At 38.4% G+C, this 25,237-nt stretch overlaps 1 protein-coding gene and 1 long non-coding RNA gene across 3 annotated transcripts; one reads left to right on the top strand and one right to left on the bottom strand.

Annotated features, from left to right (window-relative positions):
- Nucleotides 1-5,796: 5,796 nt before the first annotated feature.
- On the bottom strand, nt 5,797-18,032 carry LOC145526793 (uncharacterized). The gene is made up of 2 exons (XR_014069178.1): nt 17,707-18,032; nt 5,797-8,271 (listed from the first exon to the last, which is right to left on the bottom strand). It is a non-coding gene; the product is annotated as an uncharacterized LOC145526793 (long non-coding RNA).
- On the top strand, nt 12,358-20,518 carry FGA (fibrinogen alpha chain). 2 transcript variants are annotated; one of them, XM_081543243.1, is made up of 7 exons: nt 12,358-12,469; nt 14,674-14,811; nt 15,613-15,796; nt 16,826-16,971; nt 17,553-18,153; nt 18,193-18,876; nt 19,613-20,518. In XM_081543243.1, the coding sequence occupies exons 1-7, from the start codon at nt 12,416-12,418 to the stop codon at nt 20,320-20,322; spliced, it is 2,517 nt and encodes an 838-aa protein (XP_081399369.1). In that variant the 5' UTR covers nt 12,358-12,415; the 3' UTR covers nt 20,323-20,518. The 2 variants fall into 2 exon arrangements, with proteins under 2 accessions (XP_081399369.1, XP_081399368.1); XM_081543242.1 differs by having other exon boundaries at nt 12,363-12,469; nt 17,553-18,876.
- Nucleotides 20,519-25,237: the final 4,719 nt, after the last annotated feature.

The raw sequence follows: 25,237 nt of genomic DNA, 5'->3' as shown, positions 1-25,237 counted from the left end.
ATCCCCAGGAGCAGGAAATGGCAACCCACTCCAGTATTCTTGCCTGGAGAATTCCATGGACTGAGGAGCCTGGTGGGCTACAGTCCATGGGGTTGCAAAGAGTCAGGCACAACTGAGCGACTTCACTTTATACCTCTTCACTGTTTGTCTTGTTATGTGCTGTGCTTAGACGCTCAGTCATGTCCGAATCTTTGCGACCCCAGGGACTGTAGCCCACCAGGCGCCTCTGCCCGTGGGGATCCTCCAGGCAAGAATACTGGAGTGGGTTGCCATGCCCTCCTCCAGGGGGTCTTCCCAGCCCAAGGATGGAGCCCAGGTCTTTACAAACAAAACATTGTTAGTTTTCTTTCCCAGGTGGCTCAGTGGTAAAGAATCTACTTGCCAATGCAGAAACCACAGGAGGTGGAGGTTTGATCCTTGGGTTGGGAAGATCCACTGGAAGAGGGAATTGGCGAGCCACTCCAGGATTCTTGCCTGGAGAATTCCACGGATCGAGGAGCCTGGTGGGCTACAGTCCATGGAGTCACAAAGAGCTGGACAGATTGAGTAACTGAGCAAAAGCACAAATTATTAATAGTTCTATAGTTAATTTAAAATCCAGTTAGACAGAGATAAACAGATGAATTTCAAATTTTTACTTGTTTGGTTATTAACATTCAGTGGTGAACACTGAAGTGTTCAGTTCAGTCGCTCAGTCGTGTTCGACTCTTTGAGATCCCATGGACTGCAGAAGCCCCATGGGCTTCCCTGTCCATCACCAATCCCTAAAGCTTGCTCAAACTCATAGCTTAAGAAATAGAACAAGAGATATATTTACAGACTCAATTGAATTATGTCTCCACAAATAGAAATGAGAGGATTATCTTGATAGCTCAGTTTTTTAAAAAATACACTTTTAAGTGAAACAAAGAGTTTGGAGCATCCTAGGGACAAATTACTTTTCTACAAACTCAAATTACAGATTCCCCAACCTTTCCCTTCACTTTCCAGGCATACAAAACTCAGGTCACTGCAGAGCAGGAAGGTGGCTAAGTCCAAAGCAGATGTGTATGGTCACATACTTTGAAATAACACTCAGGGAAGATTCCGAAAAGGAAGGTATTGGTACAGAGGCACCGATACTATGATTTCCAATCATGAACTACAAGGCAGAGTTCTTTAATCAGCAGACAGGAGCAATCATTTATTGAACAATATCAAGAGTTTTAAATATACCTCTTAAGTACTATGGGCTTCCCTCATGGCTCAGCAGTAAGGAATCTGCCGGCAATTCAGTTAAAATAAATAGAAAATATAAGCTAAGGATAAAGAGACCTAGAGTGAGGTAAAGACTATTTCATATACCTTTTCAGAGTGTGTGTGTGTGTGTGTGTGTGTGTGTGTGTGTGTGTGTCCCAGAGGCAGAAATTGAGTTGTGCTCAGTTGCTAAGTCATGTTTGGACTCTTTGCGACGCTGTGGACTGCAAGCCCACCAGGCTTCTTTGTCCATGGACTTTTCCAGGCAAAACTACACTGGAGTGGGTTGCCATTTCCTCCTTCAGGGGATCTTCCCAACCCAGGGATGGAACCTTCATTGGTAGGCAGATTCTTTACCACTGCATCATCTGGGAACCCTAAAGTTGAATTAGTCACACTTCTAGCACAACATTCACACACATCTGTGTCAGGTCACTCTGATTTATGGAGTCTCTTTCACTCAAATTTTCTTTTCTTCTCTTTACTCCTTATAATAAACAACCATTGTAATAGACTGGATGTGTGTTTCTTTATTTGTACATATTCTTTTGTGCTATGCAGTTTTAAATTATATAAATGGCATCGTGCTGTAAATCAGTGTTACTTAGAATGCTGATCCCCAAATTTTTTGTTACAAGTCAGCATTATGATAAGCAAAAAAATTGAGAATTACTGTAGAAACATTATTCCTATATTTTGTATGTAATGATTATATTTATTCAAATGTAATTATATGCTTTTGGAATCTAATAATAAAAAATTAACCTATATTTTGTATATCCTTGCTTTCTTACATTTGTTTTACTAATAATTATTTTTATTGCATTTTATGGTCTAACAGGCCTGTGACTCATTAGAAATTTAATGAAGCTGGTCCTTTACCACAAACAATTTGAGAAGCACTACTAAGGTCTTTATTGTGCTTACTACTTTTTCCATTCAGCACTGTTATGCTGTACCCACAATCTGAGTATCTGATAACTTCCCTTAATCTCCTTTCGATTCCAAGACTTGCAAAGTGAATATTATTTGGCCCCAAAGCTTGTGCTTTTTAAAACTGTATTTTTAATTAAAATCTAAGTTCATTTCATTATGATCAAAGAACGTAATTTTGATGATCTTATTCTTGAGACAGAGTTCACAAATTACTTTGGAACACAGGAATTATCAGGCAAGTAATGGTCTCATGTACATTAATCATAACCACTCTCCACTAATGATCTGCTTACAAGAAGAGCATTAATATTTTTCCTTTAATAAGGAAAATGAACTAAAGATAGATAATGATGAGCCTTGTAAACACAAGTTTTGGCCCAAATAGCATTATAACCATGGCTAATCTTGAGCATTGATAGTAGGGTTGACTGCTAGCTTGTACAGCATGCCTCTGTAGCAGGTTTGAAAGCCTTTGGGGAAGGGTGGATGGTGAAATTTCAAGCTCTTGTTAATCTCAGTTTCACTGGGAAATATTTGAAAGCCCAAATGGATATATTCAGATCATGACATTTAATCAGGTCTACAACTGGCTAAAAACTGTCTTTTCCAAATCCCAAATCCAGTATTCTTGGCCCTCTCTCCCATTTCCCAAGTCCTTATCTAGGTTTGCTTCTGCTGGTAACTTAAAAACATGAAGTAAGCCAAGATAGATGGGAATCCTCCCTGAATAAATCTGAGTGTTGACCCTTCCTAAATAAACAGAGTAGGGCAGATTCTACTCTGCAATGAATGTGACCTATTTCAAATCCCCAGGGATGACTAGTTAAAGTGTGACTTAGAAAAAAAATGACCTAACATTTAAGTGACCTTGTACTGGAAATGTTTTCCTTCCTAATTTGCTCTTTTTATACCACAAAGCTATGGGAAGGGTCAAATGAGATCATATATGAAACTGCTCCAGAGACAAAAACAAAATTGAATTGCTTTGTGCTGTTAAGATTGGTATTGTTGCATGAGATTTGAATCTAATGTTGGTTAAGTTTGGAAACATAATTTTAAAACTTTAATTTTTGACCCATATATTTTAATAAATTTTAAATTTCCAAATTACTTTTTGTTTGCATAAAAGATACTACAGAGAGTCCCCTATCTCTATCACCCAGTTCCTTTAACGTTAAACATCTGATACCACCACAGCTTGTTTGTCAAAACTTAAGAAACCGGTCCTAGTAGTTACTCTTACCTAACTGCCATGCTTTGTTCAGATGTCATCCTTTTCACACTAATGCCCTTTCTTCTGCTCCAGGATCTGATCTGGGATTCACTACACTTAGTTGTCATATCTCCTTAGTCAGTTTTGGTAACAGTTTCTTAGTCTTTCCCTGTTGTTCATGAACTTTACTGTTTAGAGAAATACATTGTGGTATACATGTCAATTTGGGTTTCAGAGCTTCATACTTTTTTTGTTGAATTTTGTCTAAGCAAAATTTTACCCAAATGCCTTCTTTTTTTTTTTTTTAACTATAAAATTGTCCGTTAAAAATAGGTTTCAGGAAGAATCATGGAGAATTAAATCAGTCTTAATAATTAAATTACACCATAATTTTCATAAATTCCTTGCTATGGAAAGTCTAAATACCTTACAGATACTCTTTTACCAGATCTCAATACATCACTATTAAATAAATACAAACGGACAGATCATGTTTGTTATATTTAATAGAAGAACCACAGTGAAATCAGCAGAGAAGTGTGCCAAATTAAATGAATTTAAGCTGTATGATGTTGAGATGAATCCATGTTGTTGATTTTAACACATCACTTGATTATTCACCTGCATAATGGTTTCACCCTCTCGCTGCCGCCCCCCGGCCCCCAGCCTGGCCTAGCTCCTCTCGGCCACGCTATTTCTGCTTTATTGACTACGCCAAAGCCTTTGACTGTGTGGATCACAATAAACTGTGGAAAATTCTTCAAGAGATGGGAATACCAGACCATCTGACCTGTCTCTTGAGAAACCTGTATGCAGGTCAGGAAGCAAGTTAGAACTGGACATGGAACAACAGACTGGTTCCAAATAGGGAAAGGAATACGTCAAGGCTGTATATTGTCACCCTGCTTATTTAACTTATATGCAGAGTACATCATGAGAAATGCTGGGCTGGAAGAAACACAAGCTGGAATCAAGATTGCTGGGAGAAATATCAATAACCTCAGATATGCAGATGACACCACCCTATGGCAGAAAGTGAAGAAGAACTGAAGAACTAAAGAGCCTCTTGATGAAGGTGAAAGAGGAGAGTGAAAAAGTTGGCTTAAAGCTCAGTGTTCAGAAAACTAAGATCATGGCATCTGGTCCCATCACTTCATGGGAAATGGATGGGGAAACAGTGCAGTGTCAGACTTTATTTTGGGGGGCTCCAAAATCACTGCTGATGGTGATTGCAGCCATTAAATTAAAAGACGCTTACTCTTTGGAAGGAAGGTTACGGCCAACCTAGATAGCATATCTAAAAGCAGAGACATTACTTTGCCAACAAAGTCCATCTAGTCAAGGCTATGGTTTTTCCAGTGGTCAGGTATGGATGTGAGAGTTGGACGGTGAAGAAAGCTGAGCACCGCAGAATTGATGCTTTTGAACTGTGGTGTTGGACAAGACTCTTGAGAGTCCCTTGGACTGCAAGGAGATCCAATCAATCCATCCTGAAAGAGATCAATCCTGGGTGTTCATTGGAAGGACTGATGTTGAAGCTGAAACTCCAATACTTTGGCCACCTCAAGCGAAGAGCTGACTCATTGGAAAAGACCCTAATGCTGGGTAGGATTGGGGGCAGGAGGAGAAGGGGACGCCAGAGGATGAGATGGTTGGATGGCATCACTGGCTCGATGGACATGGGTTTGGGTAGACTCCGGGAGTTGGTGATGGACAGAGAGGCCTGGTGTACTGCAATTCATGGGGTTGCAAAGAGTCGGACATGACTGAGTGACTGAAATGAACTGAACTGAACTGAACTGAATGGTTTTACTTTTCAAAAATACCATTTATACTTTAATACACATTCAACAAAAAATGATAGATCCAGCAAAATTTAGCTAAGCAGATTGTAAGTAAAATTGATTAATCTTGAAAAATGAATTATTTAATCGATAATACAGTTAAAAGGTATTCCCTGGTGGCTTAGTCGGTAAAGCATTCACCTGCAATGCAGGAGACTGCTTGAAATTCAGGAGACCTGGGTTCAAAACCAAAGGAAATGAAGCTGTGGCAACACTTAAGGGGCCTCCCTTTTACCTCTCTCTCTCTCACACACACACTCCTCACGCATACATACATACCTACATACATATCACACACACACAATGACTTAGTGGAAACTTGATTAAAAGTACTTAAGTAAAAGACCATGAAATTCATGCATAAGGACAAAAAATGATTATTTTATTATTGGAACATTATGAAATTTAATTCCAAAAATGCTAAAAAATATTCAGTTAAATGGCCATTAATCTGGGGATAGTTTAATTTAAAAAATAAAGTAGATTTCTTTCATGAATAAAGAGATTAAAGAGAAACACACTGTGATGGAATCAGGAATGATCAAGACCTTTTCTTTCCATCCTCACTTTCTTTTTTTTTTTAAATAAATTTATTTATTTTAGTTGGGGGCTAATTACTTTACAATATTGTAGTAGTTTTTGCCATACATTGACATGAATCAGCCATGGGTTTACATGTGTTCCCCATCCTGAACCCCTCTCCCACCTCCCTCCCCATCCCATCCCTCTGGTCATCCCATTGCCCCAGCCCTGAGCATTTGTCTCATGCATCGAACCTGGAATGGTGCTCTGCTTCACATATGATAATATACATGTTTCAATGCTATTGTCCCAGAACGTCCCACCCTCACCTTCTCCCTCAGAGTCCATAAGACTGTTCTATGCATCTGTGTCTCTTTTTCTGTCTCACATATAGGGTTATCGTTGCCATCTTTCAAATTCCATATATATGCATTAGTATACTATATTGGTGTTTTTCTTTCTGGCTTACTTCACTCTGTATAATGGGCTCCAGTTTCATCCATCTCAGTAGAACTGATTCAAATGTATTCTTTTTAATGGCTGAGTAATATTCCATTGTGTATATGTGCCACAGCTTCCTCATCCATTCGTCTGCTGATGGACATCTAGGTTGCTTCCATGTCCTGGCTATTGTAAACAGTGCTGCGATGAACATTGGGGTACACGCGTCTCTTTCAATTCTGGTTTCCTCAGTGTGTATGCCCAGCAGTGGGATTGCTGGGTCATATGGCAGTTCTATTTCCAGTTTTTTAAGGAATCTCCACATTGTTCTCCATAATGGCTGTACTAGTTTGCATTCCCACCAACAGTGTAGCAGGGTTCCCTTTTCTCCATACCCTCTCCAGCATTTATTGCTTGTAGACTTTTGGATAGCAGCCATTCTGACTGGTGTGAAATAGTACCTCATTGTGGTTTTGATTTGCATTTCTCTAATAATGAGTGATGTTGAGCATCTTTTCATGTGTTTGTTAGCCATCTGTATGTCTTCTTTGGAGAAATGTCTGTTTAGTTCTTTGGCCCACTTTTTGATTGGGTCGTTTATTTTTCTGGAATTCAGCTACAGGAGTTGCTTGTATATTTTTGAGATTAATTGTTTGTTGCTTTGTTTGCTATTATTTTCTTCCATTCCAAAGGCTGTCTTTTCACCTTGCTTATAGTTTCCTTTGTTGTGCAAAAGCTTGTAATTTTAATTAGGTCCCATTTGTTTATTTTTGCTTTTATTTCCAATATTCTGGGAGGTGGGTCATGGAGGATTCTGCTGTGATTTGTGTCGGAGAGTGTTTTGCCTATGTTTTCCTCTAGGAGTTTTATAGTTTCTGGTCTTACGTTTAGATCTTTAATCCATTTTGAGTTTATTTTTGTGTATGGTGTTAGGAAGCGTTCTAGTTTCATTCTTTCACAAGTGGTTGACCAGTTTTCCCAGCACCACTTGTTAAAGAGATAGTCTTTTCTCCATTGTATAGTCTTGCCTCCTTTGTTGAAGATAAGGTGTCCATAGGTGCGTGGGTTTATCTCTGGGCTTTCTATTTTGTTCCATTGATCTATATTTCTGTCCTTGTGCCGATACCATACTGTCTTAATGACTGTGGCTTTGTAGTAGAGCCTGAAGTCAGGCAGGTTGATTCCTCCAGTTCCATTCTTCTTTCTCAAGATTGCTTTGGCTATTCGAGGTTTCTTATATTTCCATACAAATTGTGAAATGATTTGTTCTAGTTCTGTGAAAAATACTGTTGGTAGCTTGATAGTGATTGCATTGAATCTATAGATTGGTTTGGGTAGTATACTCATTTTCACTATATTAATTCTTCCAATCCATGAACACGGTGTATTTCTCCATCTGTTTGTGTCCTCTTTGATTTCTTTCATCAGTGTTTTATAGTTTTCTATATATAAGTCTTTTGTTTCTTTAGGTAGATATATTCCTAAGTATTTTATTCTTTTTGTTGCAATGATGAATGGTATTGTTTCCTTAATTTCTCTTTCTGTTTTCTCATTATTGGAGTGTAGGAATGCAAGGGATTTCTGTGTGTTAATTTTATATCCTGCAACTTTACTATATTCATTGATTAGGTCTAGTAATTTTCTGGTAGACTCTTTAGGGTTTTCTATGTAGAGGATCATGTCATCTGCAAACAGTGAGAGTTTTACTTCTTCTTTTCCTATCTGTATTCCTTTTATTTCTTTTTCCGCTCTGATTGCTGTGGCCAAAACTTCCCAAACTATGTTGAATAGTAGTGGTGAAAGTGGGCATCCTTGCCTTGTTCCTGACTTTAGGGGAAAGGCTTTCAGTTTTTCACCATTGAGGATAATGTTTGCTGTGGGTTTGTCATATATAGCTTTTATTATGTTGAGATATGTTCCTTCTATTCCTGCTTTCTGGAGGGTTTTTATCACAAATGTCCATCCTCACTTGCATAAGTGTAGTTCAGAATCATGTCTGTGTATTTAAGGAAATTCTGATCTTCTTTCTACAGCTGTAACTTTCAGGAAAACCATCTGCAGTCAGAGTATTGATGAGTTCTGAAAGTAAAAATCCCATTAGTCACTTTCAGATAGATTGTCATACTAATCTATTCACCTTTCACAGTAAGCAAGTTGGTTAAAAACAAGCTTTTGCAATTTTGCTTGAAATTCAGGAAACAAGGAGAGAAAATAAGATACACAAAGCTAAGTATCCTTGCCAACATTTTCCAGTAAATCCTTTATAGATCAGTCACTGCTGTCAAAACCCGAGGCAAAAAAAAACAAACCTGACCCAGAGATGCCAAAAGAGTAGTATAAGTGCCAGGATCTCTTATATTTTTATAATTCAGACATTTCAAGATATAGAAATTAATTGTGCTACTTTCCAATTGTGCACTAAATACTATTTTAACAAAATATTTCCTGTCAAAGTACCATTATGTTCTTGTTATTAGGAGACTAATAAAGATACACATTCATACAAGCTTTTATGCTAAAAGATGTAATTACTATTTTTTAAGAGGTATCTTTCATTTTTATACGTGAATTAAATCTGATATTTTAAGGAATATTTTATAAAAAATATGACAGAAAGTAATGCAGAAACACTATTTCAATCTCTGCTTTATGTTCTAAAAGTACTTTGAATTTACCTCATGGGATTTTTTTTCCATTGTTTTGTATCAGATTAAACGAAATGCAATTGAGACATTAATCATTCTGATCTACAAAAATGGCAATTTTATATGGTTTAACTTCTTAGCTGCACATGTATTTATTTCCTCCCCAACTGCAAGCAACTTGAATGTACAAGACTATACATTATTTGCCTTTCTATCTCAAGAACATAGCATGCAGGACTGACAAATAGCAGACATACAATAAATGCTTATTATTCTCAAACAAATGAATAAATGAACTGAACTCAGAATTCAATACATTTAAAATAAATTGGTGAAGGAAGGGATGTTCTCCTTTCTGGGATGTAGCCCCAGTAAGGACAAATACCCTATTCAAAAGAAAGCAGAGGGTTGCTTTATTTTGTTTCATTTGTATTTTAAAGTTATGCTTCTACAAGGGCAAATATCTAGATGACTGGCTATGTATTTTACCCTCCTATATAAATTTTAATGTGTAGATATAGCTTAAAAGTGAAACATAATTACAGTTATAGAATTTCTACTCTTTTTACATGCATTATATATCATACAAATAGAAACTATTCTAGTCCTGCCAGGTGTGATGGCATAACATATATGTGAATTCTGTATTTAGATACTTATAATTTGTAGAAAATTATATTAATGAAGGAAACATTTATCTCATTAAAGCTAAAGAAAATAGAATATAGTAATCTATGGGGAAAATGCAACACAGAGTGGTTTTGGCTTAAGAAATTGGAAAATTCTCAATTTTTTTCCCATTTTTACTCCTGGAAAGATATCCTTATTGTCATATGATTTTAAAAACTTATACTCCTATATATTGTACAGCATAGGAATATAGCCAACATTTTATAATAAATGTAAATGGCTATAATCTTTAACAATTGTGAAACAATATGTTGTATACCATAATATTGGACATCATCTACACCTCAATAAAAAAATGATATTCCTTGTATTATTCATTGCCTATTCACCTGCATGCCTTTCTGTCTAAGCAAAACCTGTTTCTCCATGGCTGATAACAAGGCTTGTTTGTGAGACTTTATCTCACAAACTTTCCAGGTGGTGCTACTGATAAAGAATCCACCTGCCAAGGCAGGAAATATAAGAGACACTGATTTGATCCCTTGGTCGGGAAGATCCTCTGGAGGAGGGCACAGCAACCCACTCCAATATTCTTGCCTGAAGAATCCCATGGACCGAGGAGCTTGGCATAGGGTCCATAGGGTTGCAAAGAGTCAGATATGACTGAAGCGACTTAGCACATACATGAGATAAAGAACCTAGCCTGGTGCTCATTCTTGCAGTGCCAGGCTGAAGAGTCCCCCTAAAGTGCTTGGTTAGGGAACTCTGGCACTGGAGAGATAACACAGGAACTTTCTGTTTATACTTAATAGTACTTATTCTATGCCCGGCATTGTACTAGGCAGTGTGCCTCAGCTTCAGGAACTTAGTATGGAAGAGACAAAAAATAAAGAACTTTTCCATCTATACTGTCCAGTAGTGATAAAATGGAATGAATGAAAACCAACTCAGGTTAAAAGAATAGCATGTGAGGGTGGCTGCCCTTTAGGTAGGGTGGTCAAAAGAGGCCTCTCCAAACAGGTGCTATCTGACCAGAGCCCTAGATGAAGCAAGGAAGTGAGACATGCAGATACCTGAAGAAGCCATGGAATAGCAACGATGGTGCCCCAGGTGTCACCTTGGAAATGCCTGGACATGGCACCAGAGTGCTGGCACTCAGTCAGACTGGTTTCTTTTAGCTTACTTTCAATCAGATTCTGTCCAACCAAGTCATCTGAAGTTCACCAGATTACTCTCTGGGAACTTCTTCCATATACCATGTTCACCTCCAAGAAAGACACTTCCTTTGGGCAGAGGAAAACATCTGGGGAGGTCAGTCTTGGGTGCTATATATTCCTGGCATTTTGCTAGTTAAAGCACTGTAGACAAGTGTAACCCAGTTTTCCGAGGAATCATTGCCCTCTGGAATCCAGATAAGGCTCTAGGGCTCTCTCTGAGCTCTGAAGCTGCCTCTAGGAATCCAAGAAAGCCACATCAGAGGTGAGCCTGATCAGACAAAGAACCTTCTGTGGAGCAGGCAGTGTAGGAGGGCTCTGCCTTGTACTCACACCAGGCTTCACACACCCGCAGAGCCCAAGGAGACAGTGATCAGTTTCACAACAGTGGAGTTCACTCATGCTTTCCTGTTCAGTGAAGTCCCATACCTTTTGGGGAAAATATAAAGATCAATAAAATATGTCAGTTCTCCAGTTTATGATTTAATGGATGAGATGGATAATGTTCCTGTAGTACTAAATATTATGAGTGGTACATGGTCTAAGGAAGTATGAAAAAATAAGAGACTGATTTCAACTGGAGACATTAAATCAGGTACTATGTAAAGTGTCCAACAAAGTGCCCAGAACTTAGTAAACACTCAATAATTTTTGGTTATTATACTATGATCAGGATTGGCTTCACATAGGAAACAACATTTGAGACAAGATAGGATTGGCAGACATATCATAGGATGCCCAGTTAAATATATATTTCAAATAAACAACAACAATAAAATTTTAGCCTATGTCCAAATATTGCATGGGACATACTGACACTAAAATATATTTGCTGTTTATCTGACATTCAAATTTAACTGGGCATCCTAGTTTCTTATTTGCTAAATCTGGCAACTCCTTAGAAAAGAAAATTTGATAAAGAGCAGGGAAATAAATTAGCAGGTCCAAAGTTACAGAAACTGAAAAGAAATAGAATTTTCATGGCCCTTTATGTTTTCCAATAATTGTTAACACTTACTGAGTACTTACTATGTGGCAATCTGAGGGCTTTACAAAGATTCACTTATTTATTCTTCATAAAAATGTGTGGTCCACTATGAGGAATCTGAGGCATAAAGAAGTGGAGCACTTTGTCCAGAAGAAGAGCTGGGAAATGGTGTAGCTGGGATTATGAATCTAGGATATGTGGCTTCAGGGGCTGCCTGTCCTAACCATTCTGGACAGAGGGAAGTCATCTCTGCTCACAGTAAGCTTATCCAAGCCTTTCAGGATCAGTTCATCGTCATAGTCAAAAGTCAGATCCACCAACCATCATTCCTATGTAAACTGGAACCTCAGTTGTCAAATCTCTACCTCCTGGTGGGCTATGGCTAGCGCGCCTCTGCCACCCTCTGAATTCTTTCAAGTACTCCAATAGTAGGTCCTCCCACATTCCCCCTTGCATTCCCAAAGTCACCCTCTTCCTGGAATGTGGAATTTTCCCCGAACTGGGCTACCTTTGCAACAGCTTATCAGAAGCAAACAAGCTTGGGGAATTGAGCAAGAAATTCCAGGACAACAACCTTACAGAAGGAGCAAGGGATGCGGGGTGCATGTTGACTGTCTCAATGGGACAAAGATAATGATTAATCAGACCTCTTGCGGATTTAAATGGGATGGGGACTGGGAGAGGAGACAGTCTTCCTTTCTTTCAGCTGGGGTGCTCCTCTTGAGTCGGCCCTACCCACGGCAGAGATGTTTTCCCTGAGGGACCTCTGCCTGGTCCTGAGTTTGGTGGGCGCAGTTCAGGTATGGCCTTCTCTATTTCCTCTTCTCTTTGTCCCTGGTGTTTATTCCACAAGGAGCTTGCAGGTCTGAGTCAGCTATGTGTATGTCGTCACACACTGCCGGCTTTATAAACTGTAGCCTGTGGAGGCAAGTTCCCAGATGGGACTGACATCTCAAGAATACAGGGAATATGATCTTAAGAGAGAGACTCAGCTGGACCAAAGCGTATAAACTCACAGGGGAAGCTTCTGCATCTGTAGCTTGGTTTTATATTGTTTGTTTGTTTTAAAGAGAAGAAATCTTTGCTGTCTTTGTTGCTGTAAAGCCTTGGGATTGCTAGCTAACCGAACGTTCTTATGATAAGTATTTTTAACCTAATTATTAATTCCTATTTTCCCATAACACGCAGAGCAGTGGTTTAATGTAGCTTTTCTAAAAGTTTGTTTTTGTGTTTAAGACAAACAAAAGAAAATTAGCTATTTTTGAAAGCATATTACACAGTAAAATCAGAAGAGATTAATTGATAAAGCAATATGCTTTTTGGAAGCAATTGTATGCTTTTAAGATAATCACAAATATTGCAATAATTCCTGAAGTTTGACTACAGAGATCTACACAAAAGAAGAGAAACTTCATTCAACAATAACTTTGAAAAACATTAATCTTATGAAAACATGATAAATCTGTTCTAAAAATTCAGTTACTTCCAGTCTGTGAACTATCCTAGTTTATTTCTTTCTCTTTACTACTTATAAAACCTACCAAAGTAGAAGAAACTAAAGAGTATTTCTAACATAATTTTCTCCCTTATAGTAAGCAATAAATAACCATTTTTATAGAAAATAAGACTAACATCATTTGCTAAAATTATATTTTGCATAATGCATAAATTTCATTTATTTCTCCACTATTGGCATAAATATTTAATTTTTACCTGTTTTTATTTTCTTGCCATTTTATTCCAAAGTATGTCTAAATTTATAATTTTATTTTTTTTAAACAAAAAGATTGTCCTTGTTCCTTTAAATAAATTGCTCTTGATTGCTTGAATTCACATTACTATTATTGGTTTTTTTAAAATGAAACAGAAAATACTAACTAGTTATAAAAATAAACTACTGAGGGCTTCCTTCCCTAGTGGTTCAGTGGTAAACAATCCAACTGCCAATGCAGGAGACGCAAGAAACGCAGGTTCAATCCGTGGTCTGGGAAGATCCCATGTGCCGCAGAGCAGCTAAGCCGGTGCTCCAGAACTGCTGAGCCTGTGCTCTCGATCCTGGAAACTGCAACTACTGCAGCCCAAAAGCCCTAGAGCCTGTGTTCAACAACAAGAGAACCCACGGCCATGCACACCATAAGTGGGGAGTATTCCCCAAATGAGAGAAAAGCCAACACAGAGAAAATAAATAAATACAATTATAACAAGAATAAACTACCGAGATTAAGATAGTCACAAAACTCCCTGCAAGTTGGTGGTACAAAATAAAAATATTAAACCCTAAATTTTAGGTTAAAACCTAAAATCAACATTGATTTATTAAGTTATACCATCTTGTTGGAAGAATATTTATATATCCTATTTCACTCATTGATCACAATAGAACTTTTTATAAAATTTGTATTTCTAAGATGTTCAAAAAAAGTTGTCAATTTTGGACCTTTTTTTTTTCTTTTAGTATACTTTTCATTTCAAATAAAAGAAATTATTACATGAGTAACTCTAAAAGCATTTCTGAGTCAGAATTGGCCACATATGTGTCCTTGGTATATGCTTGCTCAAATTTTGGACCCATAAGATCATTGTAGATATTTGAAGGAGACAGACCTGAAATGTAGGTTTTTCCCTACTAAAACAGGAGTTAGAGGAGAGAGAACTCTTGAGTTTCTCCATTATTTTTCTATCTCCAGATATGAATGAAAATGTAAAAGTAAATTTTAACTGTTTGTTGATTCAAGTAATTCTTTTATAACAGATCCCTTAAAACTCCTAACATTTACTAAAGGTTTGATTAGTGTCAAACATAGTTAAGGTTTATACACTAATCTCCTTTAACCTCACAAGTTCACAAGATGGGCCTTAAGGATTTTCATCCACAAGATAAGAAAACTGAAGCTTCTAGAGCCCCTTGGAACCCTTGCTCAGAATTTATAGGCATGCCAGTGTCTCCTCTTTATCTGCTTAAAGATCACCTCTCTCTTTTGTGTGTGTTTATAAATCGTTAAAGACAGCAGATGGTAGTGGTCCTGTCCCTGGTGGTGAATTTATAGCTGAAGGAGGAGCGGTGCGTGGCCCAAGACTTGAAGAAAGATCGCCATCTGAGTGCAAAGAGACACTCTGGCCCATCTGCTCTGATGAAGAGTGGGTAAGCCATGGGCATGGGGATTGGGGCAGGAGAGTCCTTCCCTGGGCGCATGGATCGAAACAGGAGAGTCCTTCCGGGCCTGCTGGCAGTGCATGCAAGCTGCCACTTCAGGTCACTGAAAACTTGTCCAGTAGGAAATAATCTAATTAACCTACATATCAAATAAAAGAAGACAAGTGGAAAAGAACCTAGTCCTGAGAGCAGTGCTTAAATTACCTCCCAGACTCTGGGTCATTGGTGGGATTAACAGATTGGATTTTAGTTGCGTGTTCAGGAAAGTACTAGGAACCTGAGTATTAGGGCCTCCAGACTTCATGGGTCCTAATTTATGCTTAAGCGGACCCTCACTCCAGAATTTCTTTATGATCTTTGACTAGCCCTCTTAAAGTACTTTTAGGTCAAGAAATGATGCGAAGAGACTGAAGAGGAGAACAGTGGGGGCTCATGGAAACCTGCAAAATTTTACTGGATCTGAGAGACAGACTATTAATTTTTTTTTAATTTACTGAAGTGTAGTCGATTTACAATATTGTGTTACTTTCTATTATATAGCAAAGTGACTTAGTAATACATATGTGTATTCTTTGTCACACCCTTTTCCATTATGATTCATCACAGGATATTGACTATAGTCCCTAGTGCTATACAGTAGGACCTTGCTGTTTATCCATCTTGCATACACTAATTTACATCTGCTAATCCTAGACTCCCAATCCAGCCCTCCTTCACCCTCCCTCCCCCTTGGCACCCATAAGTACGTTTCTGAGAAATAGACTCTTAATTTTTCCTCCTCGTTTCCAGAATGAAAAATGCCCTTCTGGCTGCAGGATGAAAGGGTTGATTGATGAAGTCAATCAAGATTTTACAAGCAGAATAAATAAACTGAGAGAGTCACTATTTAATTATCAGAAGCACAATAAGGACTCTAATACACTGACCAAGAACATAGTGGAACTTTTGAGAGGGGATATTTCCAGAGCTAACAGTAAGTATTAATGTTAGTGCATACAACAAAAACAACAAAAATCAGAAATAGATAGGATGTCTCCTTGTAACAACCATGATTTTATTCCAGGGTACTTTAAGTAGAAACAGGTATCTTTATGATATCCCTGAATTTTAAGGAGGGGCCTTGTTTTAGTTATTTTTATCATGTAAAACAAGTTAGTATAGCATTATTTTAGGTCACAAAGTAAGTCAGAATTTTGGACTGAAGACTAGAATTTAAGTGTGTTCTCTTTTAAGAGTATAATCTGCAAATAAGATGAGCCCAACATTTTGAGTAGATATTTCTGTTTCTGCTTTACAAAGGAAGGTACTGAGAGACCAAGGGACTTGCCCAAAGGCACAAAGCTCTCATGTGGTGGGGATGGGACTCCACCTAGCTTATTATGAAGTGTTTTGCTTTTTTTAAAATATGGAGTCATGTTGTCTCTTTCTCCCAGGCCTAGCACTATGTCTCATTAGGAACAGGAAACTTCAAACTTGCTCTGGGCATGGGCAGCAAGTTTACTAAGACTCCAGCTCATGAAACCTTGCCTTCACTCTTTATATCATTGGGAGACTCAACTAATTAATTTTATGGTGCAAGAGCAACTGGCAAGTGAATGATCCTGCTGACTTATAAAAAAAGAAAGTTTCCAAACAATTTCAAACCTATAGCTGGGAAGAAAACCTTTTCAGTAAGAAAATCCAAGAATATATTCAAGTTCCTTGATTAAGGATATAATGAAATAATTGGAATGTGATTAAAAATTATTTTATCTCAATTATACCTTTAAAATTTCAGAGATTTATTTGAAGAATGCATCTTAATTTATATTCGTCCATGACTGCAGGATATTGTCCAAACACCAAACAGCTCATAGATTTGAAAATCACAAATTAAATGTTCAGAGAAGAAACTATTATAGAAGTAAACTGGGGAATATCCAAAAGCAAATTTCATTCTTTTTCTGACTAATACAAGCAAATCACTCAGCAGCTACTTTAGTATCCATATTTACCATTTCAGACAATGATAATACATTTAACCAAGTATCAGAAGATCTGAGAAGCAGAATTGAGATCCTGAGGCGCAAAGTCATAGAACAAGTACAACATATCAACCTTCTGCAGAAAAATGTCAGGGATCAACTGGTAGATATGAAACGATTGGAGGTGAGTAACTATGTGGCTCTGGCTTCACATTTCCTTGTGTTTGAGTAGCAAGGAAAGGAAGGCAATAGTCATTCATTAAAAGCCTACTTTACCTAGAGCAATGTGTTATAGCCATTATCTACCTACAAAGTAGGTATTATGTATCCACTCTACAGATGAAAAAACAAGCTCAGTGCTATTAAGTAAAATTTCCAAGGGCATGTAAAATGGTAATTTCAAAAGCAAATATTCAGTCTTTGCTTGTCTTATTCCAAGCCCTGCTTGTCCCTGACACCACTGTGTCTCTGAGTCTTCAGCCTCTGTCTCACAGAGGATCACATCATTAATGTTTCCTTTGGAGGAAATAGCACTTTCCTCTTGATCCATTCTAAGTATAAAATAAATCCAGATAGCTCCTATTGCTTATCCTGGCCAGCCTTACAATACCCAACATCTCTTCCACTGAGGATGGAGTATTGGTTGGTAGGTCTCCAAATCAAACAAGTGAAACCAGTTTCCAAAAAGTAAGTTAATTACTAAGAATTCAACAGACAGTCCATTTATAGCTACCTTTTTTCTTTATCTTTCCTCCCTCTCTCTAGGTGGACATTGATATTAAGATCCGATCTTGCAAAGGGTCATGCAGTAGGGCTTTAGAACATAAGGTAGATCTGGAGGACTATAAAGATCAGCAGAAGCAACTTGAACAGGTTATTGCCATAGACTTACTTCCCTCTAGAGACATTAAATACTTACCACTGATAAAAACGAGTACAGTTACGGGCTCTGTTTCCAGAGAGCTCCAGAAACAGCTTCAAGAGGCCCCTCTAGAATGGAAGGCACTGATGGAAATGCAGCAGATGAAAATGGTGTTGGAAACTTCTGGTGGAGATGGACATACCAGAGGAGACTCTGTATCCCACGGAACAGGATTAGCACCAGAAAGTCCCAGGAAGCCTGGAACCAGTAGTATTGGAAAAGTGAGCCCTGGGAGCTATGGACCTGGAGGTAGTGGCGCCTGGAACACCGGCCGCCCGGAGTCCGGAAGTGCTGGCGCCTGGAGCACCGACCGCCTGGAGTCCGGAAGTGCTGGCACCTGGAGCACCGGCCGCCTGGAGTCCGGAAGTGCTGGCGCCTGGAGCACCGACCGCCTGGAGTCCGGAAGTGCTGGCACCTGGAGCACCGGCCGCCTGGAGTCCGGAAGTGCTGGTGCCTGGAACACCGGCCGCGTGCAGCCCGAAGGTGCGGGCACTTGGAATACTGGAAGCTCTGGATCTTCAAGTTTTAGGCCAGATAGCTCAGGCCATGGGAACATTAGGCCTCCCAACCCAGACTGGGGCACCTTTGGAGAGGAAGGAAGTGTAAGTTCAGGGACAAAGAAAGAGTTCCACACAAGTAAACTTGTCAGTACTAAAGGAGATAAAGAGCTTCTGATTGGTAATGAGAGGGTCTCCCCTAGTCACACAACCACCACACGTCGTTCATGCTCTAAAGTCATTACAAAGACTGTTACAAATGCCGAAGGTCACACAGAAACGACCAAAGAAGTGGTAAAGTCTGAAGATGGTTCTGACTGTGGTGTCGCAGACTTAGACTGGCACCATACTTTGCCTATGAGTGGTAACCTAGATGATTTCTTTCTTAGAAACAAAGATGATTTCTTCACCCGTAAGTTACACGACTTGGACAGTAAGACAGGCTTAGAATCCGGTGTTCCAGGCCTAGGGGAAATTGGCTCTTCCGGTGGTAAAACTTCAACTCACAGCAAACAGATTGTAAGCAGTAGCACAACTATCAGCAGAGGTGGCTCCGCGACTGAAAGCAAGCACTTTAAAATGGCAGATGAGGCCGAAAGCGTAGAGGATCTTGGCTTTAAAGGAGCACATGACACCAAGAAAGGCCATGTTAAAGCTCGTCCTGCCAGAGGTATCCACACTTCTCCTTTGGGGAAGCCTTCCCTGACCCCCTAGACTAAGTTCATTACTCCTGCAACGTGTCTCCCATAGAACCTTTTGCTTCTTTCTTGGTCATCTATCATGCTTAATTGAAATTACATGGTTTTGTTTATTTGTGTGTGTGTGTCTGTGTGTGTGTGTGTGTGTGCGCGCTAGACTGTAAGTTCCATGGGGGCAGGGACTTTGTCTATCATGTTCATCTCTGTATTACCAAACGCCTAGCAGTGTGGGGTCAGCATTCAATAAATACATGTTAAATGAATGAATTAATCCCTCTGGAACTCAATTTTAAATTTGTTTATTCAAATTCTTTTACCACTCAAAATGTGTGCTGTTGGAAATTGTCACTAACATATTAGTCATATTTTTAGTGTATGGCTCAGGTGACATTGAGATCAGGTTAAAAATAAGTGATATTAGTACTAAATGCTAAGATATCTTTGCTGATTACTTGCCATTAATCAGTATGTGCAAATGAAATTACAAACTCATGGAGAAAAAGCCCCCTGCAATTTGTACATATAAATGCTATCGACTTGCATAAGTTCCATCCCTGTGTAAGCACATGCTTTCTCTATAAAGAGATGGAAGAATGGAAGGAAGGGAGGGAAAGGAAGCCAGTTATCTTCGTTTAATCTAAGTCATTTAACTTTGTAAAGTTAAATGAGAGAAAGTTCTTCCAACCAGCTTAATTTTTTTTTTTTTAGACTGTTATGATGTCCTCCAAACACATCCTTCAGGTGCCCAAAGTGGCATTTTCAGTATCAAGCTACCAGGATCCAGTAAAATTTTTTCTGTTTATTGCGATCAAGAGACCGGTTTGGGAGGATGGCTTTTGATCCAGCAAAGAATGGATGGATCACTGAATTTTAACCGAACCTGGCAAGACTACAAGAGAGGTTTCGGCAACCTAAATGACAAGGGAGAAGGAGAATTCTGGCTAGGCAACGAATACCTCCACTTACTAACCCTGAGGGACTCCATCCTTCGGGTTGAATTAGAAGACTGGGCTGGGAAAGGGGCTTATGCAGAATATCACTTGAGGGTAGGCTCTGAGGCAGAGGACTATGCCCTGAAGGTCTCCTCTTACAAGGGCACAGCAGGTGATGCTCTGATTGAGGGTTCTGTGGAGGAAGGGACAGAATACACTTCTCACAGTGGCATGCGGTTCAGTACCTTCGACAGGGATGCAGACAAGTGGGAAGACAACTGCGCTGAAGTCTACGGAGGAGGCTGGTGGTACAACAACTGCCAGGCAGCCAATCTCAATGGCATCTACTACCCTGGTGGCTCCTATGACCCCAGGGACAACAGTCCCTATGAGATTGAGAATGGTGTGGTCTGGGTCCCCTTCAGAGGTGCAGATTATTCTCTCAGGGCTGTTCGTATGAAAATCCGGCCCCTTGTGACACAATAGGCTGAAGGAGTGGAAGTGAGCGGACTCTATTTTGTGAAGAAGAGAAAAAATTAAGGAAGAGAAAGGAGTTGAGATTCTTTACAGCCTACTAAAAATTCTCAGGTGCTATTTTATTATTCTTTGTACTGTAGCTAAATATAACTGAGACATAGTAGTGTTTATAAAATAAAGTTATATGAGTTTTTAATCTTTAAAATAGCTCCGTGGGCTTTAAAATTTGTATTAAAATGCACCAAGGGACACACAGTACATCAGTAAGAGGAAGTGAGGTGGAAGGTTCTCTCTGCAACACTTAAAGGTGTAGTTTTGAGAATGTCTCCATTTCATACCATGTAAAGTCATAGGGTCATTGTAAAGCAAAAAGTAGTTCCATCTATTCTACTTGAATAGTTTTAAACCAATATCTTAAGTTGCAAATCACTGGACTGAACAACAGCTGGCCTTTGTTTAGGAATTTACAAGTTACTAAGTACATTAATCTCCTCTGTTGGCAAGCAAATCCAGCAAGGCAGAAGGAGCATTCTTTCCTAATAGAAATAGAAACCTATCTACTTTTTAAGTCTTCCAATGAAGACCTTAATGCACAATAAAATTTTTCCCCAGAGTCTAACCAATTTCTTTCAGAAAATAAATGGAAAAAGGCATTTAAAATCTTTTAAATATTTACAAGTAGTCCAAACACGTTGAACTTAACACCTTAATAAAAAATCCCTACAGTTTTCAGTTCACTTCATTTTTCACCAATCATAAAGTATGTTCTGTGATGTATTACTTATTATTAAAGTAAGACATTTTTTGAAACCATCTCAATATGATCTATATAAATATAGCCATACATTCAATATATTTACACTGGTCAGTATTTTATTTGATCTAAGTTGCATCTTTGGTGGTCTTGGCTCCTGGCCCCAATTTTTAACTCACATTTTCTTCTAGTGAAAACCACTTGCCACTTACCCTTGAAAATGTATTAAAATATCACAAGCATATTGGGATCCCAGTACATTGCTCTCACTTGCATAGTTTCCATCCCAATGAAAATGCATCCTTTCTCCTAGGAAGGGAAGATGGGGAGGGAAGGATGAAGGGAGAGAGGGAGGAGAAGGAGGGAGGGAGGAAGAAGGAAACGGCTCTGGGTGGTTCCTGGGGAAGTGGAAAAAAGGTAAGCAAAAGAGCTTGCAAATGAGTCACATATAAAGGTCCAATATTCTTGCATTTCCTTATGTGCTGCTGAAAATCCTTGCTACAAATAAGTGACTCCCTCCAAATCTTTATATAGATGGCTAAGAGCTTCTTCAGAATTTAAAAGGATTTTCATTTATTTCAGATATTAGTGTGTCATATTATTTATATGTCTACCCCCTTAGATATATCTACCCACACATCTGCCTACATACAATTTGAGTTGGAAGTAGAAGTATTTTATTTTCCAGAATATCACACTATTAGGGACAGAATTGGTCCTCAAATGAAAGTGCCTTTGACTGTGATGGGCCATTTTCTCCATCTACCTCTTTAAGCTGCATTTCTCTCTTGCTTTCTGGTATCCCACACCCTCCTGTCTTACCTCTCTCAGTCTGTAATTCGCAATTCCTTCTCAGATCACTCCTTAAATGTAGGAGTTTTTCATTGCAACAACTTTGGTACTCATTTTTATCAGTTGGAATCAGGTTTGACACATGTGGCTTAAATAAGACAGAAACCTCTATAGAAATATGCCCCCATGAAATGTTGAGGAAGCCATCATCCTAATAAATAACTTTCACCCTTAAGTTTTCCTCACGGCCCAAATATTTTGTATTGAGCAGTCTGGAGGAGGAGAGACAGAGGAGAAAGAGGTAGCTTATCTCTTTTAAGGAACTTTCCAGGATGTTCCATAGAGCACATCCACTGTGTCCCATAAGTCACAAAGACAGGCCAAGCTGCCAGAAGGGTAAAGACGCCTTGCTTATTTGCTGGGTTACAAAACTATCCTGATTAAAGTTAGGAAGAGAGGGAGGCTGGAGGTTACGAGAAGCAGTTAGCAATCATAGCCAGACCATTGTTCCTCACTCTGCAAGTGTTTTCTCCTTAGATGATTGGACAATTGCTACAGCTTCAGTTACCATCAATAAGCTGTTGATAACTTAACCTAATCTATATTTTTCAACTAATACTGAATACATTCAGTTAGATATTTCTCATTAATCTAAGATTAACTAATTACTTTCCCATCAAAACCTATTGCATCACTCTAGTTCTTATTTTAGTCATAGACCTCACTAGCCCTCCTGTTTCTTAATCTAGAAAAATTGGTCTCCTCAGCTTCTATGCTTCCTTCGAATCAGTTATCCAGTCTATTCCTAAATCATCTTCTACTCTAAAAATGGTAATCGTTACAACACTTTTATGCTCTTATGTTATCTCGTGTTAATCTTTTCCCTTTCAAGCTGTTTAACAGTTCGTTAACCTCACACGTTACTGTCATTCTTTTTTTTTTTGATTGAAGTACAGTTAATTTACAAAATGTTGTGTTAGTATCAGGCATACAGGAAAGTGATTTGTATGTGTGTGTGTATATATATATATACACTATATATATATATACACATACACATTTATGTATTATGAGAAGGAATATATATATCATTTTTGTATTGTTTTCCATCATAGGTTATTAAAAGATACTGACTATAGTTCCCTATGCTATATAATAGTATCTTGTTTTATATCTATTATATATATACTACTATATATATGTTAATCCCAAACTCATTTATCTATCTCCCCTCATCCCCTTTGGTAACAGTAAGTTTGTTTTCTATGTCTTTGAATCTATTTCTATTTTGTAAATAAATTACTTTGCATCAATGTTTTAGATTCCACATATAAGCAATATCATGTAACATTTGTCTTTCTCTGTCTGATTCACTTAATTTAGTATGATAATCTCTAGGTCCCTCCATGTGGCTGCAAATGGCATTATTTAATTATTCTTAATGGTTCAGTAATATTCCATTGTGTAAATTAGAAATACCAAGGGAACATTTCATTCAAAGATGGTTATACTAGAAGACAGAAATGGCAAGGACCTAAAAGAAGCAAAAGATATTAGGAAGATGTGGCAAGAATACACATAAGAACTATACATTAAAGGTTTTAATGATCTGGATAACCAAAATGTTATGGTCACTCATCTAGAGCCAGACATCCTGGAGTCTGAAGTCAAGTGGGTCTTAGGAACCATCACTATGAACAAACCTAGTGGAGGTAATAGAATTCCAGCTAAGCTATTCCAAATCCTAAAAGATGATGCTGTTAAAATGCTGCATTCAATATGCCAGCCAATATGGAAAACACAGCAGTGGCCACAGGACTGGAAAAGGTGTTTTCATTCCAATCCCAAAAAGGGCAATGCTGAAGAATGTTCAGCATTTGAACAGGGAACATTGACATTTTAGGAATCAGTGAATTAAAATGGACTGGAATGGGTGACTTTAACTCAGATGACCATTGTATTTACTACTCTGGGCAAGAATTCCTTAGAAGAAATGGAGTAGCCCTCATAGTCAGAAAAAGAGTCCAAAATGCAGTACTTCGGTGTAGTCTCAAAAATGACAGAATGATCTCTGTTAATTTCCATGGCAAACTATTCAATATCATGGTAATCGAAGCCTATGCCCCAGCCAGTAATGCTGAAGAAGCTGAAGTTAAACAGTTCTATGAAGACATACAAGACCTTCTAGAACTAACACCCAAAAAAAATGTCTTTTTCATTATAGGGGACTGGAATGCAAAAGTAGGAATTCAAGAGAACCTGGAGTAACAGGCAAATTTGGCCTTGAAGTACAAAATGAAGCAGGGCAAAGGCTAAGAGTTTTGCCAAAAGAACGCAATGGTCATAGCAAAAACCCTCTTCCAACAACACAAGAGAAGACTCTACACATGGACATCACCAGATGGTCAATACCAAAATCATATTGATTATATTCTTTGCAGCCAAAGATGGAGAAGCTCTATACAGTCAGCAAAACCAAGACCGGGAGCTGACTGTGGCTCAGATCATGCCAAATTCAGACTTAAATTGAAGAAAGTAGGGAAAACTACTAGACCATTCAGGTATGACCTAAATCAAATCCCTTATGATTATAGAGTGAAAGTGACAAACATATTCAAGGGATTAGATCTGATAGTCAGAGCATCTGAAGAAATATGGATGGAGGTTGATGATACTGTACAGGAGGCAGTGATCTAGACCATGCCAAGAAAAAGAAATGCAAAAAAAGCAAAATGATTGTCTGAGGAGCCCTTACAAACAGCTGAGAAAAGAAGAGAAGGTAAAGGCACAGGAAAAAGGAAAGATATACCCATTTGAATGCAGAGTTCCAAAGAATAGCAAGGAGAGATAAGAAAGCCTTCCTCAGTGATAAGTGCAAAGAAATAGATGAAAACAACAGAATGGGAAAGACTAGAGATCTCTTCAAGAAAATTAAAGATAACTTTCATGCAAAGATGGGCACAATAAAGGATAGAAATGGTAAGGACCTAACAGAAGCAGAAGATATAAAGAAGAGGTGGCAAGAATACACAGAAGAACTATACAAAAAAGATCTTCATGACCCAGATAACCACGATGATGTGATCACTCACCTAAAGCCAGACAACCCGGAATGTGAAGTCAAGTGGGCCATAGGAAGCATCACTATGAACAAAGTTACTGGAGGTGACAGAATTCCAGTTGAGTTATTTCAAATCCTAAAAGATGAGCTGTGAAAATGCTGCACTCAGTATGTCAGCAAATTTGGAAAACTCAGCAGTACCAGAGGACTAGAAAAGGTCAGTTTTCATTCCAATCCCAAAGAAAGGCAATGCCAAAGAATGTTCAAACTACTGCATAATTGCTCTCATCTCACACGCTAGAAAAGTAATGCTCAAA

This window comes from Giraffa tippelskirchi, chromosome 11, assembly GCF_054371585.1.
Source record: "Giraffa tippelskirchi isolate mGirTip1 chromosome 11, T2T-mGirTip1v1.2.pri, whole genome shotgun sequence".
NCBI classification, from domain to species: domain Eukaryota; kingdom Metazoa; phylum Chordata; class Mammalia; order Artiodactyla; family Giraffidae; genus Giraffa; species Giraffa tippelskirchi.
The sequence above is the reverse complement of the archived record's forward strand: the minus strand, read 5'-3'. Positions and strand labels throughout refer to the sequence as shown.